The sequence below is a fragment of the Lepisma saccharinum genome, chromosome 27 (genome assembly GCF_977018435.1).
Source record: "Lepisma saccharinum chromosome 27, izLepSacc3.1, whole genome shotgun sequence".
NCBI lineage: Eukaryota > Metazoa > Arthropoda > Insecta > Zygentoma > Lepismatidae > Lepisma > Lepisma saccharinum.
The window spans coordinates 56,250,869-56,272,349 of record NC_139255.1 but is presented as its reverse complement, the minus strand read 5'-3'; the positions used below and the strand labels follow the sequence as shown (position 1 = coordinate 56,272,349).

General features: G+C 37.9%; 1 protein-coding gene across 1 annotated transcript in view; it reads left to right on the top strand.

Annotated features, from left to right (window-relative positions):
• The window catches only part of par-6 (partitioning defective protein 6), a 99,529-nt gene extending 85,159 nt beyond the window's left edge, over positions 1–14,370 (top strand). Inside the window, exons 3-5 of the mRNA XM_083113339.1 lie at positions 4,502–4,626; positions 10,611–10,877; positions 12,822–14,370. Of these exons, the coding sequence (XP_082969465.1) occupies positions 4,502–4,626; positions 10,611–10,877; positions 12,822–13,088 (659 nt within the window). The 3' untranslated portion in view covers positions 13,089–14,370. The remainder of the gene's footprint in view (positions 1–4,501; positions 4,627–10,610; positions 10,878–12,821) is intronic.
• The last annotated feature ends 7,111 nt before the right edge of the window (positions 14,371–21,481 follow it).

The following is a 21,481-nucleotide window of genomic DNA, read 5'->3' as shown; positions in this document are numbered from 1 at the left end:
TTAGCCTTCCTGTGCATAAAGTGGACTTAGAACACCAAATCAATCAATGTTAACCCATCGCCTGTTCCTCTAGTTCGGTATTCTTCCAACGTCTCATTTTATTCGGAAAGATAGGAAGGGTATGTTTCATGTTACGCATATGATGACTATTCCCGATGTCTTTTGATTAGAAATCAACAGTACCAATGGATTCAATCGCCACCCGGTACTAATTTCATTGAGTGATTCATTCCTTTATGTTTGCATTCCAGGCAGCTTCTGCTTTTATAAAGAAATGTAACCACGTCAATAAATGACGTACATACACTTTATCATGATGAAATTATCTCCGTGGACTCTTTTGTAGCACTCGCTTCTTCGATTAATCATTCCACAAATTGGTCGTTCCAGTTTATCTATTGTTCTGTTGTAATCTCAAGGTAAAGGACGTAGAACTGGCACGAATTACCGTCCAGAATCCAGTGCATGAGGGTCGTTACAACTTCTTAAGTGCCACAACGTGGCCGGTTTAGCAGGGACGTCGTCTAACTAACCTATAGTGGTGTTTGGTTAGAAAATCGGACTACGCTGTCGTTTATCTTTTTACGATGTCAACATCTCATCCATTACTGTCCGAAATCCCATATATGGTCTTAGGACTTAAATCACCGATAAGTAGAGGCACATAATTTTGGTAAATGAAAAAGCAAAATTTCGGTACAAAAACAGAGTGGATTTCGGGTTCAAAAGCTGTAAATAAAATTAAACCGGTGGTATAGCTGTGAATAATCACATCAAAAGTGCTGTTTGAAATGACATTTTGGTTTTAAAGATGTGAATATAATCCTAAATTTGATTTAAAAACTGCCCTTATTACACAAAATAAACTTATCCCTTCTAATAGCACATTTATGTAGTTACCAGAGTATTAAGTCTATTCCTGTGTAAAGGGGTCCATTGTTGCTTCTCAAATATTTACAGCAGAATTAATCAATTTTCCGTGAATTGCATAACTCGCAGGATACTTCAGAAAGTGTCACGTCGGTATATAAACGGTAAATTTCGTGTTTAAGAGTATATTTCGCATTATTTCGTGACAAAACAGGGTAGGAAAATGCACCTCACACCTTTCAGAAACAAAAATGAACATTACAGCATGTTATTCCATATTTCGTTTTTTCGTCAAAAACGAAATTTGCATGCCTCTACCGATAAGGCATGTTTATGGTGTAGTTTCGTACCCCGGCTACTAGCTGCAGTCTACCGCAATAGTCTGTGGAGCAATCCCGCGCATGGCAGTAGAGAAGAGAGAGAGCTTGTGGGCGGAGCAAAGCAGCAGTGCGCGCTGCTGTAAATGGCTGGTAGCTGCAGCCGCGTTGCCCCCTCTGTGTGTTCATTAGTCGAGCCGTCTCAAGTCACTACTTAGGTTTCCCCGATGGCGCAGTGGTAGCGTCGTCGGCTTTTAATCAAGGGGTCCCGGGTTCGATACCCGATGGAGGACTTGTTTTCGTTCACTTGCTCCCAAGGGCACATGCAGGATTATTTCTAGGAGGGCAGCAGTGCTCAAAGTAGAGGGAATCCCTGACTATAGGGAAAATTTGCATAGGCATTCCCAACCCAGTGCATTGTCTCAATGTGGATCCATACAAGCATCCCCTCTCCCAGCTAGGAATTTCCCCGTGGAGCACTGGGCGACAGACTAAGATTTCATATCTTGCCCTTCAGTCATAAAGACTCATATTTTACATACTACAGTGCCTTTCACGGTCAAATCGTCCGCGGAGCGGCGGCAAGCGCACCTGGCAGCGAGAGCTCGTCTGCCGGCAAACTTGATGCAACATCCGCGTAACATCTGATATTTTCTTTCAATTCTTCTAATGTATGGCTTCAGGTTTAAAAACTTAAAAATGTCTGTTACTTGTGGGAGGCGACGCCGGGAGGATTTTTTAGGATTATGTTCCAATCGTGCTCTAACGCCGTCTACTTTCTCCTCAGTAAGCACACCGGCCTTTACCCTTCGTTTCTTATCAAGAACAAACCCTCTTTCCCTAAATGTGTTCACGTTTTCGAACACTGCCTCTGTATGGAGCAGAAACATTTGGGAATTCTGCTGCGAAACGCCTTATAACTTCCTTCCCTACAAGAACTCGTAATGACTTAAACAGTACATAAAATTCGTTGTTTTAACCTCTTGTTTACCACCTATCTTGCAAAAGATACCTTCCTGTAACCCCCGGAGACCACCTATCTTTTAAAAGATACCTTGTCATGTTCGTAGTTTTTACGTCATACTGTCCCTATTTTTCGCTGGAATTGCGGTCTTCGTCTTTTATATTATTGTTAACACATATACTGCACCGTAAAGACTCTTGCACGTCTTGTTCTCCCATAAAAAGAGGGTAGGGAAATGGCGGCTTCCTTTGAAACTGAGTCACTGGCTCATAGACATGTCTTTTGGGGAGTACAAGTCGTGTTCTATTTCTCGTATGATAATAATGCAATTATTTTCTTGTTCCAAATATGCCTGCGATCATTTCCATGTGTATTTTGACAATATCCTGTACTTTGTTGTCCAGGGGCATTTTTCAGAGATTTTGAAATTTTTCGGTTCCTCCCCTCCCCCCGCATCCATGTATACACTCAATTTACATAAATTGTATGTAGTCCGAATCTCTGGTTCATTCCGCGTATAACGGTACTTCATTCGTATGTATAGGGCAATTAGCCTCCGATCTACAGTCATCTAAATGAAACTGCATTTTGCTTTAAATTGGCCCGGTCCCGTAGGGCTTACATTGGGCTTGGTAATCAAAAGGTTAATTTGTACGGATAGCGTGTCATTATTAGACTCCAGAAAAGCACCAGTAATACGTAAAGTAAAACAAAACAATCTAAAACACTGGTTAACACCTTAACACTTCACAAACACGTGCAAACTGGACACCAGCTCGCATCCAGTGCCAAGGTCAGCGTACAGCTGTGGATCTAAATGCCGGCAGACGCTCTCCCACCTGCCCGACGAGCTGGTCGCCGCTCCACGGACGACTCGACCGTGAAATGCACTGCATTATTATTATTTACAAGTCATAAAATTGAAATTGAATTGAAAGTACCTTGTCGTTGTTCAGACTTGAGTCCACTATTAAAGTAGAAACTGGATTCGACTTGCTTCCTTTCCCCTAAACATCTTGAACAGTTCTTTGCCTTTTTCTATTTTCACGGTGTTCACGTATCAGAGACCACGTAATATGTTGCATTTCATGACACCCCTCATCCATGTTTTCACGCTACAATTTTACAATTCGAATTGTATGAAGTTTTCCCAGATATCTCATGGGGGTTAGGCGCCCCAGTAGCCCTCTTTCTGTGGGCGTCCCGTGCTCCACAGGGTACGGTTGGGAACGAAGTTAGGGAAACTGTAAATTTGGAGGCGTAGGAGATCGTTTACTCTCCGAATTGCATAGGGTGATACCAGTCCAGAGAACTGCAGATCGGGCAAATTCGCTTACTAGGCCCGCCTGGCTGGCGAGTAGGCGAGTAAAACTGTAGACCTGAGTTTTGACCCGTAAAGCATCGAAAACCCACGGGTAACTGGAAGGCTTTGTAATTCGATGCTCGCTTATCTTCAGCGGACGCTCATTCCGGTTTTGCACCGTCTCCAGATACGTGAGTCACGCAGTCACCTTTCCCAACTTTTAGATTCTAAACTGGTCAAGGAGCACTTAAAATATTCATCACGTTTTATCAATTTGAAATTGCAGACATTTTTTCCTTGGTAGAAAACATTTGTATCACTTCCACACAGTGGAGGCGATTGGGTTCCAAAACTAGGGGGCCAAGGTTCAACAGAGGAACCAGATTTTAGCTATATTTTTATTTTCTATTATTTAATCCACCGAATAAATGGATCCACAGCTCTGAAAATGTATAGTTTTCTTTGTGAGAGATCACACAATATAAACTTTGAGAATTGGCCCTAACTTTTAAAGCCTTTTTTTAAATGGAATATGTAAAAGTTAATAACAAAATACAATAACTATGAATTTCAGAACACTAGCTGTAAAAAATGTAATAAAAATAATGGACAACAGTGTTGGATATTCACTCATACGGTGGAACGAGTAGCAAAGTCTCTATTTATATAATAATAATAAATTTAGAATTAAAATTCGTTTATTTTTAATAAATTATAGTTATTTTTGTAAAATGACAATTATAACCGTGGTAATAATTATTATTGTCATTATTATTTCTACTAAGATAGTTTTATCAGTGGCCTGTGCCTCCCCCCTACAAATATTTCTGGCGACGCCTGTGCTGATAGGTGATGATCCCCCCAGCCCCCGAAATAAAATCCTGGCTACGGGCCTGCATTGAAGAGTGCGGAAATGTAATGTATTGTCTGAGGTTATGGGAGAAAATGGATTAGTTGGATTTTATTGCATTAGTTTCCTATAATCTTTAATGATATGTGCATTGTATTTGTGGAAAATTAATGGCTTGTTTTTGTATTCCATTCCAGGTGAAAGCATCGAGGAGCTGAATGGCTACGGAACCCATAAACCACGGAATATAATCTCGTCGATCCTCGGAACACCTCGCACAAAGTCGCATCTGTGCATATCCAATCCTCAGGACTTCCGACAAGTAAGTTTTGTCAACTAATTATAGTAACAATGTGCGTATTTATTTCAGGGAATATCGGGAATCGAGCGTGAATTCCGCTTAATGTTCATGATCGTGAAGAACTACATAAAATATGCCTTGGCCACATGTTCAAACATGATGCATTTTCATTATTGCTTTCGTGTGTTTGTTCCCAAATCACAAATCCCGCTTATTAAACAAACTTTGCGCAGTAGGGTGAAGACATCTAAATGCCAATTTCTCTTCCACGTAGTGCACCCTGGCGAGGCTCTGGCTTCTCGACTCTCAGCCAATATACCCCTCTGTGGGGCCTGTCCATGTTTGCGATTGTCCCTTCACCAATTTCATCTTACCACCTTTCATCCATATCTTCGCAATTAGCCGAAAGTGGCAGAGAGCGAAGTAAAATAAACAAAATCAACAAAACTTGTAATTGTCATTGTAAGTACGAGGGGTTATCGTTAATTATCACCATGAACTAAATGAAGCAGAAACTTTGTTTGAAGTTGTGGTCTTTAAGACTTCGCTACATAGTCACCGTGCAGATGCACACTTTTCTCCCGGCGTTTCTTGACCTTCCGCTGGCAGGAGTATGGTGTGCATTAATACATACCATGATACATGAAAATTTGAGATTTTTTAAAACTTACAAGAACCCAATGCTTTTCAAAAGTTGTATCCCGTGTCTAGTTTCTAGTGCCGGGATACACAATAAGATATTTCGTATATTTAGAACATCCCACTGTCAAAAATGACAACTGGGGATCATTTTATGGGTTGATTGTTCCCGAGTTTTTAGTGCTTTTATTTAAAAATGTTGATTTTCAAAATTTCGGAGGGGGCTATAGCCCCTTCAGCCCCCTCTGCGTACGCCAGTGGCTACAGTAACATGATAACTTCAAGCTGAAGGACTGTTGTTGTTTTTTAGCGGGGTAACTCTATTATGGGGGTAAATATGCCTCGTTTGCCCTCCCCCCCACTATACGGAAGTCCATGTACGTAAGCTTTCGTTTGTCAACTCTTTTCACTTAAACGTATGGAGCTGTCGACATAACACTCTTTGAACGCGTTATCATTATCCCTGGTCTTTGAACGCTTTATCATTATCCCTGGTGGAGGCACATTGCACAGTGGTTTCGGATCCCACTTTAAACTCTATGTCCAGAGCCGATTAGCCCATCTGTGCATAAAGTGAACTTAAAAACAACAATACTTTCGTTGTTATTTTGTTGTTTGGAATGTAGTGAAGGGGCATTAACCTGACAATCACGTGTATGAAGTGTCTTCGGCTGTGCAGTTGCCAACTAAGCGTTCTCATGGCAGGAGGGTGGTGCGAGGTGCACGGGGCAGCAGTTCCATTTAGACAGTGGTTCAGCAACCAACAGTCCATCACTTTCGTTTTTTCCTCCGTGTTTTGTGGAATACTGTTCCCCGAGCGAACTGCGCGTTTATTTTCCTTCTTTCGCTTCCGTTTCCGGCGTTTTGAGCATTTTTGTCCGCGGGTGTGCCCGGCGTCGCATTAACCACATGAGTGTTCGGGTGGAGTGTGCGTTTGGGCTCAAAGGCTGCCGGGAAATAGCCGAGGAACAAGAAAACTAGAAGCATTGCTTTCAACTATAATCTAAAAGGGGATCTTGTTATGCTTACAAATCCACATTATTCGCAGAAGTTAGTATTCATACTGCTGAATTGGTGAATCGAACCTAGGATCCCTGTTCAGGCCCGTAGCCAGGATTTTATATCGGGAGGGGCTCATCCCATGCCTAAAGACCCGATACAGAGATTGTCTAATGGCGTCACAAGAAGCGGGATCTTTGCACCATCTAAAGGCGAAAAGTGGGAGGGTAGAAGGCCTGAAGATGAATTTCTCAGTATATTACAAAATATTACACAAGATGTTTAATCCTGCTAAGAAAGTCAAATTAATTACCAGTATACACTATTTAAATAATATTTGTAGAATTTCGGAAGGGGCTTCAGCCCTCCTGCCTACGTGCCTGCCTGCATTACATAGCAAAGCCTTAGAAAGTAAATTTTGAAGGGCATAGCCCAAAAGCAACAGCTCGCCACACCACATCCATTCCACTACAATTTATGTGGTCCGCTTCGAGACTGTATAAAACCTGTAGTTTTATTTTGAGGGATTATTTTTATTTTAAGTAAAATGTAACATGTCCCGTGATCAGTGGCCGTGCATGTAAAGAAATAGGGGTGTAATATCCCCAAGTCTTGCAATCGCTTGGACCGGTCCGACGCAAGTGTCTCAGAAATAATAATAATGGTGATGATAAGAAAATAATGTTTAAATTAATAAATATTGTTATTGCATCAATATGTAAAAAGACTGTCGTGGCAAGGAGAATAATGTCAAAAAGATAGATTTGCGAATATCATCCCTTAACATGTCATTGAATTTGTTTGATAAGTGCGAGAAAGCGTTTTGGAGTTCGCCTGCTTGTGTTTTCCAACAACTTGTTGATTCTTCGCCGCACCTTGAACGCTCGTCGAGTCAGCCAAGAGGGCGCGTGCTTTGCCGCTGACTCACGCAAAAAGGAACGTTGAACGTCACTCGTGACGTCAGCTGGGGGACCTCCAACTGCTTCTTGGCGCGATCGTCAGCCGTGAGATGCATCTTTGCTTAGTATGACTTTTTTGTCCCGTTTTGCGAGCAGGGCGGAATGCCATTGACAAAATGCGCGTGGGATGACTCAACGTTTCGCCGTAGAACAGGATTTTTTACAAGTGATCAGTAGCTACACGCGGTTTTCCCCGTAAAGTAATGACTAATTGTATTTACGTTGCTTATCCCGCCAGAAAGTAAGTGGATCATGTCCCTAGTATTTACTTTGAGTCAGTGCGTGAAATCGTTATAGGGGATGTCTTAATTTACACACACACGCACGCGCGTATGTGATACATATTTATTATGTTATCCCATATAAAATGTAAGTTTCTAAACATTTTAAAATATGTATATCATTAAACATATTTAAATTAATTCATTCTTATTTTTATACGGGACCTACATAAGATATTATATTATATTAAATGTTAAGTATCCCCGAAACGTCTGAAATTCCTTTATTTTCTTCTTTTTCACATTGGTACTTATGTATTCTGCATTCCTAAGGATTCTTGAAGGTGCCATTTCGTTTGTTTATTTTCACGGAAATAATCTATATTTTCGACGTATGAAGTAAGTTTTGTTCGTTTCTTTTCCCCTTCAGTAACACGCTAAATGGCGGTCACAGTTTCACTACGGTAATCGGCATGCAGTGATTCCACCCCACTCCACCCAAAAATACCTACGTAGCCCCACAAACCATTTGCGGAAACGTAACTTCATCAGTTACAAAAACACGTGTTTCGAAAAACTGACCGGGATTGACTGGGATTACATCATCACATACAGGCTACCTCAACCTGGAAGTAAATGGGTGCAAGAGCTTTTGTGCATCGGTCACACATTTATATCGAAAAATAGATGATTTCCCGGCAAAATGGAATGAACGATGCGAGAAAACACTTCCCCGAACTTCCACAATTCTAAAGAAACTGCATTCGGTAAGTAATTTCTCTTGTAAATTTGAAGAAATGCATTTCGGGGATACTTAAATTTTACCCGTTTCTGTATCGCATATGTATGACTCGAAAAGCAACTGGCCGGCCTCCGTGGTGGAGTGGTTAGCACACTGCACCACGTCAGGGGTCCTGGGTTCGAATCCCAGCCTGGCATGGGTGTTCTTTGTGAGCGTCTCTTCATCAAAATGATCACATCATCACTAGCCAAAAGGGGCAGAAAGGCGAAGTTCATTAAACCAAATCAATCAATCGAAAATGAACTGCAAAAACTACACGAGTTCCAGCAGTCTCGGAGGGTGAAGCAAACAGTAAGAATGATACTAATGACTATGTCGGGAAAGTGATCATGTTCGACTCCCAGATGCTAGGTGAGCTTTGTTCAAATACGTAACGTGCCCCAAGTGATATGCCTTAAATGGTGATCGTTATGTGTTCTCTATGCAGCACGTTTGCTATGGTCGATAAAAAACTTTTTCGAAAAGGAGGACATTTACCGATTTCTAAAAAATTTGTCCGGAGGCCGAACAGAGACCTAAAAAAGAGAACATGTCTGGATAAAAGAGGATGTCTGGTCACCCTATGAATAGTGCCGCATAACGTTAATGAACTCTCCGGGCCGCACATCTCGAACCCCAATCCCTTGAAGTCCAGAACTCGGTGGTTCGCCCCTAAAGATTTATTCCAGTAGTTGTTATTGCAATATCGGTATATAAATTATATATAGACCCCCCCCCCCTCAAGTGCCATAAATTAGCAACCACAGGGGAATGCAAAACAAAACCAAAAAAAGCGAGAAATACGCTCTCATCACCCTACTTAGAATTGAATAATGTTATATTGAAATAAAATCAAACAAATATTTTTTCATAGTTAGTGGTACTATTTTACATGTTTGTTTCAAGTATAAATTGGTTACAATTGTCCCAACATTTTGGCAAGGAACTGTTTGTGAGTAATTCCACTTTCGTTTCCCAGAGATTTGACACATTTTTTTAGAAACTAGCTTCTCAATATCCGCAATAAGTTTTTGTGGGCAGAAAACTCTCAATGTAGGCAGCAAATGTTTGTCCGTCATCCTTGATCGTTGAGTTGTTTTACTAATCTTCATAATGGAGCATAACACAGACGCATCATCAATAGAAAAGGGAGCAGAGCAGTACAAGAAAATTACCATTCACACTCTTTGAAATCTTGAAGCCTGTTTCCAAATTCATCTCGGAGTATTTTTACTTTGGAAAAGTATTCCTGGTATTCCTGAGAAGTTGGGAAATGACAAATTATAACTAATATATATATATATATATATATATATATATATATATATATATATATATATATTTAAGATAAAGGAAGACTGTACCTTTGCAAAATGGCCTCCGTTTGACAATATGATCTCTTGTTGTGTCACGGAGAGGAATCATTCAAGTAATTCTTCTGTCATATCGAGATGAGAATCGCATCCATGAATGAGTTCAGCTAACTGAGCTACCCCACAGATGTCGTCTGTATTTTCATTTACTGTGAGCGAAAATGCAACAAAACCAGCAATCTTTGCTTTCAATTGTTTGTTTGCCTGCTGAGTCGTTAATCCTCTCCTCTCAACTGTATTTCTGTTTTTCTTTTATTTTAATTTTTGTTATATAGCTTGCCTTTTCTGCCACTTTTGGCTAATGGCGACGACGAGGATATGATGAAATTGATGAAGGGACACATACAAAGACTGCCCACGCCAGGATTCGAACCTGCATTCCCTGGTGTCGTAGCACTCCGCCAAAGAGGTTGACAACTGTAAATATTTCTGAATGAATTCACTTTATCAGGGTACAAAATGTTTAAGCATTTCACTTGAAGAAGTCTACATTCCTCTTCTGTAGTCCTTTTCTGACTCCCACAAGGCTTCGACATGGTTGGTTTTCTGAAACTTTTCCAGAAACTGACTTTTCTTCACGGTAAACCCTTCAGAATCAAGAAACAGACTCATAGGCTACAGAAAGTATGCACGTTTCCCTCCCCCAGCTGGAAATATACTTTTGAACTTCAGAACTAACCTATCAATCAGCTTGCTTAGTTAACACCACACCTACACCTTAATGGAATGCATACATGTGCAGGGAAAAGAGGTCAATGTCATGAAGTTCGGATGAGTCAAGGTTTGATTCATGAGAAAAGCAAGAGTGGGATAACTACAAATGTATAGATAGTATTTCATGCATGAATTGTACGTCGGGCCAAGGATGCTGAGGGCCGCAAGTTTGACATGGCTGCCTTAGAACATTGGTTTTAACCTGGGTCATTAAATCTAACTTACACTGAACCACATGTGTGATGACCACATATTAGATACGTGCATTATCTAATATGTAGTACATAGTATTAACTCTTAATTATTTTTCTGTTTCCAGGTGTCTGCAATAATTGACGTAGACATTGTGCCAGAGACATGCAGACGTGTTCGACTTCTGAAGCATGGTTCTGACAAACCTCTAGGGTTCTACATTCGCGACGGAACAAGCGTGCGAGTGACGCCGAGTGGCTTGGAAAAAGTTCCGGGCATTTTCATTTCGAGGCTGGTGCCTGGTGGCCTGGCAGAAAGCACAGGCTTGCTCGCAGTCAATGACGAGGTGCTGGAAGTTAATGGAATAGAAGTTGTAGGGAAAACTCTTGATCAGGTTAGTTTTCAATTGTAAGTTTGCCGTCATTTGCCAGATAATAAACGTCTGGTTTCTGCTTTGAGACAACTGACTGATAATGTCATAATGGGCCATGTTAGTGGTGACATCACCAGCAGACAAAATAGTCAAACACTCCTGTCGTGTTTTTTTCCCTGTCAAAATGGTGACAGCAGTAATGAAACAAAATTGGGATTTGTATCATACATCAAAAGTAAAGATGAATTTTCGGAGAATACATCTACATATTACACATGCCTTACAGAAGATAACTGGAGTAAGGGAATCGTGCATTTTTAAAGAGAAACAAGCCGTTCCAGTTCGGAAGCTCAACTGCAGCGATGGCTGATGAGAGTCCAGCCACCTCGCGTGATTGCAGCAGTGCCACCTATTGGCTGCAGTTCCGGATCTGACACCAGTTAGGACCATTTGCTTTATTTGTTTTATTACTCCAGTGATGCTTTGCCTTATCCTCTGTAATTTATGTATAATATATAGATATGTTCACCAAAACATCATCTTTACAGTGATGTATGATGCACCACAATTTTGTTTCACAACTGCGGTAACCATTTTAAAAGTTGCCCCTTTCAATGGATTTTCCAATGCTATTGCACAGGGAAATACCACGTGACAAGTTTGTTTGGATTCAGTCTTGCTCAGTGACATCACATCAATATGGTCAATTACTATAGATTGCCTTATCACATGACTCTCTGAGCTGTAGGTCTTAATTTTCCATGGACTTTCTCTCTCTCGGGAATGCTTCAAACTGTGGATCTTACAGCTGTTTGTTAAGAGGACCAAAGTGTCACTTTATGTTAATGAGACATTGACATGACAGGCAATGTCTTCACCTGTGTATATCACTTTCACTTATGCATTGTGTCCTTATCACATACATTCTACTTGACATATTTACATTTAATGTGTAGAAATTGTTTTGTTTGTATTTCTTCATGCATTTTGTACAAAAGGTATATACATTTGCTAATGCAAATAAAGTATGTTTAAAATGGTGTGTCTGTAAGTTTCCTTTTATTATTGAAAACTACCGAACTTACTTCATGTCAATGCAAAAAATTTCAAATACAATGTCAAATAAAATGATTGTGTTTTAGGGCAACATCAGTTTCAACCAGTTTTCTCATAATTATAATTAAGTTTTATTGCTGAGTTCTTATGCACCTTTTAGTAAACTTAATAAACACAAGGTATTTTCTTACATTTTTAAAATATTTAACACTGTTAAGCCTTGCTTCCATGTTAATAAAACATCAAAATACTGACCAAGGCAGAATTTATTGTATAAAAAATTATATACATTAAAAAGGTAACGTTTCCACCCTCTAACAGTCTTCTTCAGACGAATATTCACACTAGTGGCTGCCTTAGAACATTGGTTCTAACCAGATTCAATATTTACTAACACTAGTGAATATTCGTCTGAAGAAGACCCTGTTAGAGGATGGAAGTGTTAGCTTTTTAGTGTATATAATTTTTTATACAATAAATTCTGCCTTGGTCAGTATCTTAATGTTTTATGAAATGTTTAGTTATTTGAACAAACATTCACCTCCATGCAGGTAATATTTCTGTCACAATTCATTGTTGTCTCCTTCACAATGATTCAACAGCATTAAACATTAATTGCTATGAATTTGATACAGTAAAATACAGTATTTAGTGTTCCCATAAGTGTTTACGTTGGCTTGCTGAATAAACTGTGGATCATAAAAAAAGAATTCATGATCAGATTTCTGGAAAAGCAGTAAAATATTCACAAAACTAAAAAAAATATTCATAATACTATTTGCATGTGAAGTTTATGCTATTAATTGCAGGAGCGTGAATTTTGATTAAAGCTAAAAGGTAGCAGGTAAAGCAAAACTGCTTTTAATTTATATCTGAATATTGTAAAATAATGCCTTTTCTCCTCCTAAGGTAACTGACATGATGGTGGCCAACAGCTCCAACTTAATTATCACAGTGAAACCAGCGAATCAGAGAACATTACCCCCACCATGTCGAGGCTCATTTTCTCGTACATCACAAGTGTCTTCTGGTTCACACCAATCGACGCAATCAGGGACTGGTTCGGATGACGATAGGTACGATCAGGATGAGATAGTCGATCTCACCGGTTTTAGTCTGGAGGACCAGAACACGACGAGCAGCAAAAGCAAGGACGAAGGGATCTTACACTTATGAGCAATCGTACCGCAAGTGATCTCGAGTCGTTCAGTAAGTTGCATTTCATCGTGGCACGTCAGCGAGAGGCTGGGCGTACCTAGACATGGATCGGACCTGCATAAAGATAGCTGTGTGGATATGTGTCATTTTTGAGCGTGTGAGTGGGAACTGCATGTTGAAGATGAACTTCACGAAGTGAACAGTTGGAAATTTATAGGTGCTCTGCTTTTTTGAGACTCCAATGATAAGTCTGATATGTAATGTAGCTCGAACTTCGTATATGGTACTAAAGTTCTGGGCTTTAAATGATTCACATTTATAACTTACTTAAGGTTGACTAAGTGGGATTTTTTTTTAAATACGGTACTTTGGGACCATTTCACAATAACAGTCGTATTTGCAACATACAGAAAAGGGGGAAATGTTCTGCTGACTTCTGCAATATGCATCCTTCTTCTCTATCTCTTGTCAAATTTTGTGCTGCTTGAGTGTGTGATTGTGCAGTTGAGTGAAAGATTCAATGTGTGTATATACATATAGAAATATATATAAAAATGTGTGCGTGCCCCTGCGTGAATTCCATTACTCTACATGAGTATGTGTGTGTGTGTGTGTGTGTCTATGAATGATAACCATTTGATAAATGCCTTGTAAGATGATTTTTATGAATTATCAGATTTTTAGTGTAATCTTTCTATACAGTGTTTACGTTGTTTACAGATCGTGAATGAAATTTGGTTATTTTGTGTCTGTTGTGACATGATCGGTAACATGCAAATTTTAGTGCAGGTCACTATATCCATTGTTTCGTCAACGTGGCTTGTAATTTCAAGAGTGCCTCTTTTTTAAGACCAGTATACTTAAGAGATTGTTACGTTGCTCACATTCCGCCCATTGCGTGACTTATACTCAACAAATCCATCCATGCCTGGCAACTAATATTATCACTAGTTTAGAAGTACTTTTTTTCTTTGGAATTTTTTGTCATGTGCAAGCAGAAAGTTATTTTTAGAACAATTTTTGTTGTTGTAAATGCACATTTGGTAAATGTAAAAAAACTTTCGTGGAAGGTGAAACACTATGACAATGGTTTTGAACCATAATGTTGGTCATATTCGACAATGAGGGTGTTTAAAAACAGTCGTAATTGATAGGGAAGTATTAATTTAAGCAGAAAGAAAAAATAAGATGTGCAGCAGGTGTGTAATCTGAAAACATATCAAGATCAAAAAGTCAAGAGAACTTTTTATCGCGACTGCTTTTTTAACAAAGAAACAAAAAAAGTATATACGTATGGTATGCAGAAAATTGAACAGCATTATCTAGCAATCTGATGGTAGCCTACAAGCGTATGAAAGAAATATGAACTGAATTTTTATGTGCCTTCCTCAGTTTTTACTACAACATACCAACGGTTATGTCCAACTCCTTTATGCTGATATTACGGTAAAGGAAAAAGCAGTATTGAAGTAAACTTGGTACGGAAAGCTATGCAGGTTTTTCAAAACAGCTATCCACATGTGCCTACCATCCATACTCTTGTTGGAAGAAACATAGCAAGATTTCTATCACTGAATAGTTGTTACTGGTACATTCCATATGAAAATAATGAAAAGGATGGACGATATATAACTGTAATGTGCCTATCACAAAGATATTTATTAAGAAACAGGGTGCTGTTGTGCACCCATTGAACTAAATAGCAATACATGATTGAAGGAACAGGAATTTGTATTACTTTTCAGTGCAAGTTGTAACCAACATGTTATATTTACATTTGAATTTTTAAGGTTGAAATTGATTTTAGGCAGCTCTTGTTTATAAAACTGTGTTACGTAGGATAGGCAACAAAAGAATGGTCTGTTTTTTTTTTTTCAGCTGTACCTTGTTCCTTTGAAAATGAAAGAAGTTTTATAATTTTCATATAAATACATTCCATGTCCAAAAGTAAGAGTTATGTGTAAAGGGTAGAACAGTACATTCCAATATCTTAATTGGATTGTATCAGCCCAGGTATATTGTTATCAATTCTTAGAAGTTCAATATAACTCATACGTTCGTGTCAAGGTGTGTTTTTGTATATTTTCTCTCAATTTTTAGAGGGGTTAAGTATTAGAATTAAGTGAATTTAAATATTGGATGCTGCTAGTGCAAATTGAACACTATACTATGAAATAGACAGAAAAAGGCACATTGTTTAGCCATCAAATCATGATTGTTTTTATACAGAACTTATTTCCTTCTGGTGTCACTATTTATATGCAGAATCAAAAGATTTGTAAACGATCTTAAAAAGTTCCTGCCAGTACACTTCTTTAGTAACTACATACATATTTTTGTTAGAAATTAAATTAGGAAACATTGTATACACCCAGTGAGAGGAGTATTATAGAACACATGAGGCGTTGTCGATATAAGGGGCGAACTCAACAAGGGCGATTTTTCTTTTATTGTTGTATCATATACATTGGAAACTGTAGGAACTCGTGCAACATAGGACAGGAGTGTACCTCGCCTCTAATTCTCTGAAGTTTGCTTTAGAATAAAACACTGCATGTGCAATTATTTCTATTGTAGTCTACAGTTGATACAAGCATAAAAACACAGTTTTCCGTTGTGACGTTTCAGGAGAATGCACACTCCCTTCATCAGACATACAGTTTAAGTTTGATTAAAGATACAGTTATAACAATGATTACATATCGTTAAAAAAGAAGCACTTATACAATGGATCTTGTCAATGTTACGTTGTTGGAATGTAGCAACTTAACTGTGAAACAAGCAGTCTGTTTTATTATTATTTAAGATGAAAATTTTTCATCACATTTTTTAAAAATTGTAAATCCCAAATATCATCAGGCAATTCAAAATCCTCATTCCTTTTACAGAGATTCTTCATGTTTTTAGTTCTTCTCCATTTGTGAAAAAGAGAACTTTAATCAATCTAAAAATAAATGTCTGATGAAGACATGTGTTCTCCTGAAACGTCACAATGGAAAACTGTTTTTATGCTTGTATCAACTGTAGACTACAAGAGAAATAATTCTACAATGCAATTAATGTGTACATACAACAAAAAAAATGCATGTGCAACAAGATAGATGTGAATACTTCAAACTGATGATTCTCACAACTTGTATGTATTTCGCGAGTTCGCTTGTAATATTTGCATCTTTGACATATGTCAACAATAATCTTTAAATATTTTTGAAAACTTTTTTTGTTGTGGAATCATCTTTGTGTTTCATGCACTAAATAAGAATTCCACATTTTGCAGTGGCAGAGAAAGAGCTTTGACTTGAGATGTGAACCATGGAAATATGTGCCTCAACATGGATTGAGTCTTGAATACTCCTTAGACTGTCCTAGAATTGCATCAATGACAAAAATTCAATCCAAGACTAGGGATAAACACTAAAAGCATATAATTTATCATATTTTATGTCCAGTGGAATCTCAGCTAGACAAGTGTTAAAGGGAAGACTGGGTCTAAAGAACGTATAATGCAGGAAAATGCCTTATTGGGACCAAGAAGGTAAAGCTTATATATGGGAAAATGTAAACTCTGGGAGCTTCAAATCAGAGCTCCATTGTGCCTTGCACAAACTGGTAGGAAAGTATGAATTATCACCTGCAGATGTTGTTACAGGGACTCATTGTGCCTTGCTCGATTTTTTTTACACCTATACTGTTTCATACGAAGGAAAGTTTTGCTTTCATTGTGATTTCCCATACAAAACTACTACGATCATTCAGTGAAAAGCAAAGCATTTCTTACCTTTGCACTGCCATATTGTCTTACATTTCTTTAAAATGATCTCGTGGGAAAACAAAACATATTTTGTCATTTATACACACTTTAAGTGCCTAAATCATGTTATATTGTTGATCTGTATTTCTAGTGAATAACTTCGTTTTACAACAAAAATAAAGTACATATCTGGATTGAGTCGTTAGGGCATCTGACTATCATGCGAGAGACCCAGGTTCGATCCCCAGCGGAGGAGAACCGGGACTTTTTCAACCTATTCAAGCAGCTCCGGCACCCACCCAGCATCATATAAAGTGGGTACCTGGAGGAAACTTGGGGGGTGAAGGCAGCCAGGGGCATGGTGCTAATCACATCACCCCTAGCTCGGCCGAGATCAAGAAAGTGTGGAGCCCTAACCCCCACACCCACTATACGCCTTTATGGCATGGTGCAAAGCACAGGGGAGTACTTTACTTTACCTTGATTCAAGTCGAGGTGTACACTTTATTAACAATACATTCCAACCCAGCCAGAGCCAGGAAATGGCAAAGGATGAAGACGACATTCCAAGTTACAGTATTTTAATATTGGAGGGAGCTACCCCTGATTGTGAATATTTGATGCAAAGGAGCAACATATCTATTGATTACATAACTCTTGTGTACCTCTTATTTTGACAGGTGCAAATTTATTATAATTTTTTGTCTATTTATCTTTACCTTCTAATTGAGGGTTTTATGAACTTTGAAGTCCATAAAAATGTAGAAAAATTGAATATTAACGCTGTTACTTAGGGCAGCTGAAATATTTTCATGTGCAACTATTTTACAATGAATTGATGACATTGTGCCAGGGCTGAAACAATACGAACGTATTTCAATGTGTGACGTGGATAGAATGAAGTTGCCAGTGAGTCTTGTAAATGTGTTTTCAAATATGAAGTACTTAAAAGTAAGTGATGATCTATTTTGTTACATATACCTCCAAAGGTATTCCTTCCTGTTGCAAAATAAATGAATTCACGTAGCAGGTAGAATTGAATGCTGCCAGATATGTATGAAAGTAAATTTTAAAAATAAATATATTCAAGTTATTTCAATGTTTTATTATTTAATGTTTCTGTCCAAGTGAAAGACTTTCGATCTATGTAATAAAAAAATGTGTGTATGCAGGTTTTTTGGGACTCATCTTCAACATGTTCGAACAAACAGGAAAAGAAAAGAAGAAGATGGGTTTATAATTCAATGATTACACACAGTTTCTATTCAGGAAGTGATTTATTATGTACAACATGAAAACACTACAATGAGATTTTTCAGCAGACAACCCAATGTGTTTGTTACTTGCATAATTAAAAAGAAACTCAATTAGCCTCAGCAGCATCACACAGGTATGTATCTGTATTCACTTGAGTTCAATTTCAATAGAGCATACCTTTCCACATACCAACATTTTCACACAAAAATTATCATCTTTTGGCACCCCCCTCGATTTTGCACTGATGTGGAAATTTGCCCACGAGTGAAAATTTTTAAAATATATTTTTAAAAAACCTGGAAAAGTCCAGGTAAATAGTGTTTTTTGTACATGGTAGCATTTGGGAAAAGAAAATAATTTTCACTTTTCTTGAAGGGAAATATTCTACACAAAAATGTTCTGTTAAAAACAACACAATCATCTAGATTATTTTTAACAATGTTCAGTAAGTAAATTATCTTTGATGGTAGCTTCAGTTTAACACTTAAAACTTGATTACATTAAAGCACAACAGAATGGTCTCGTAATTTATTTCAAAATTAGCTGGGAAGTTGGGGAATTTGTTTGGTCATTCCAGCTAAATTTCATATCTTGAGCTCGCAATGCAGAGCAACCAAATGTCTTTAACAGAAAAACAAGAAACCATCTAGCTTTCAGGAATATTGACACATTTAGGCTTAAAACAGGTTAAAAGGTAAATTAGACAAAGTTAAAAAACAAAGCAGTTGCCTGTCATGGTATTTATCTTTCATCTGGCTGGTAACAACGGTTTGTCCCCTGATGATGTGAAAACAAGGTTCTACCTCAGCTATGGGTGGCTACCATTGCAACTCAGGGTAAAACAATTCTTTGTGTTTGTGAAATAAGTATAGCCACTCCAGTGTGAAGTAGGATTGAACACAAAGCGTTACTAAACACAACTATATATAATACTATTAGGGGGAGCAGAACCGATACAATTTTGAACCTATATCCATACAGATGCCAATACTCCTTTATTGATTCTCACCTATTCCATTACTGATGCTTGAAAATTCTAATAATTAAAAATTGTTCAAAATATTAATAGCATTCTATTCCAATTATAAACATCAATTTATCAAAGTTTTGCTTCAAAATATTAAAGAATTTTACGAGAATATTAAAATACCTGTTATGTAATTACAAATTACAGTTTTCCCACACAAATACTGGAGCAAAATACAGTAGAGCGTCGATTATCCGAAGTAATTGGGGGACATGGGTGTTCGGAAAACTGGTTTGTTCGGATAATCGAACTGTACATGTTTATTTGCCAAAAAGAAGTACTGTACAGTAAATTTATTCATAAAAACAGGCATCTCTTTAAGTATGTATTACAAAGTAACGTACAAAGGCAACTTTAGTAGGAATATATAGTATGTGGTACAGTTTATTAAACAAAAATATGTACATATTACATACGCATTTTGCATGAACAATACACACTACACAAAATTAACGTTTAAAAAAATCCTTTATTTTGGTCTGTCTAAGCAAGCCTACATGCTTACGAGCAGCTAAGTCACGTACTTTTTTCATTACAGATATCTGAAAGTGAGCGAGTACACAGTTCGGTTAAGCAGTCGTTCGGTTGACCGACGTTCAGATAATTGACGCTCTACTGTAAGTGAAAAGTTATAATGTATAATTTCCAGGGTAATTGTACTGCAAAAGTGTCATGCAGCATTTTTGCAGGCTCCGCGAAAGGCCAGAATTCCGGAAAAGTGTCAGCTCAACCATAAATATAATGCATTTACAATATACATATATGAGAAGCAGTTGGTAGGACATATAACTGCCATGCAAGAGACCATAGTTCAATTCCCAAGGTGGTAATTTCATGGGATCTTTCCAGGCATGCAGTGGCTCTGGAGTTCACTCAGCCTCGATGAATTGGTACCTATAGTCGTTTTCACGTTCAGAAGACACAATGGGCTCTTATGGGAAATACGAGCATGCTGTTGTGAAATTTCTGGATTTACAAATTTAGCTTAAGCAAAATCGGTACCTGCAGTTTTACAGAAAATTTTGTAGAGAATACGATGAACACAAAAAACTGGTAACTTGCTTACATAATTTTAGATAAATTAAAAATGCAAATTTTCTGTGAAAATACAATTTTTACATTGTTTTCATTCCTAATGTTGAAACATGCCGTAAAATTGAAGCATTCATTATTAAAAAAATTGACACTGTTTTTTAATTGTCATAGGTGACAGTGGTACTCAGAATTTATCAATACTTTAAAGCATATTTGCATTAAAAAATATTCAAATAAAGTATGTGGAGATTTTTTATATTCCTGCAGTAGAAAATGTCGTCGCTGGCCATTTTTTGTTCTGTAATTCCAAGTAAAAACTACCAGCGACAAAGTTGTGGAGAAAATAATGAAATTATTTTTTATAACCACTCAAAGGTTCCCAGAAATATTACTTCCATGCATTTGGAGTTTCTTTTTAACCCGAACCGCACGCGAAGTAAGGAGACGTTGTCTGGCCATCTTGAGCTGACTCACCGCAGCGTTTCGGCTAATCACCACCAAGTTTTCGAGTTATTTTATTTCCATTCAGTAAAAATATGAACTTCATGCAGTTTGTTATAATAGAATTGAAATTACTTAAATTTAATAATTGACAATTATTTCCAATGCTGCTGTTGTGAGCAACATTAGTGCTGCCGCAAATACACCTTGTTTTTGTTTACATTACTGTCGACATTAGTACTGAAATGAAGATCACCTTTCAGTTTCCAACGTACACATAAATTCATAGACACCATATTAACCTTTGAAAGGCTTTCCAACACGTGACAAAAGATGGGGCTTCAAGATAGAAATATGACATGCCTTGCTTGAGTCATTCACATCTTATCAGTTCACGTGGGCCATAACTCATTTGTTTGTTTGGGTTGCAACTTGAATCTAACCCATGTGCCAGGTTCCCCTTACTTGAGTGAGAGATCTGCTTTGGTCTGTTTAGACTTTTTCCCTCTCTCGAAAAAGTGTTTTCAGTTGTGTGAGCTCTCAGTGATTTTTACTTTTTTAAGTGATTTCTGAAGTGTCATATTCGTGCATTACACTCGCGTGTAGTGATCGCAATGGATCATAGTAAAAAGGGTAACTGTAACGTTCACAGTATAATATTAATATTAATAATTACATATAATTATCATTATATATACAACATATGTAACACCTTCATTGTGAAGGAAGGTCATCATTTTCCGGCGACATGAGCTAGCGCTGTATTGGCAACACTGTGCGGTTTCTCCATAAACGCCGTTGTGTCTTCTGAACGTGAAAACGACTTTAGGGGATAAATGTGGCTGGAGCATGATGCTGATCAACATGCCTTCACCATGTTGCAATGAACAAAGGGTGCTT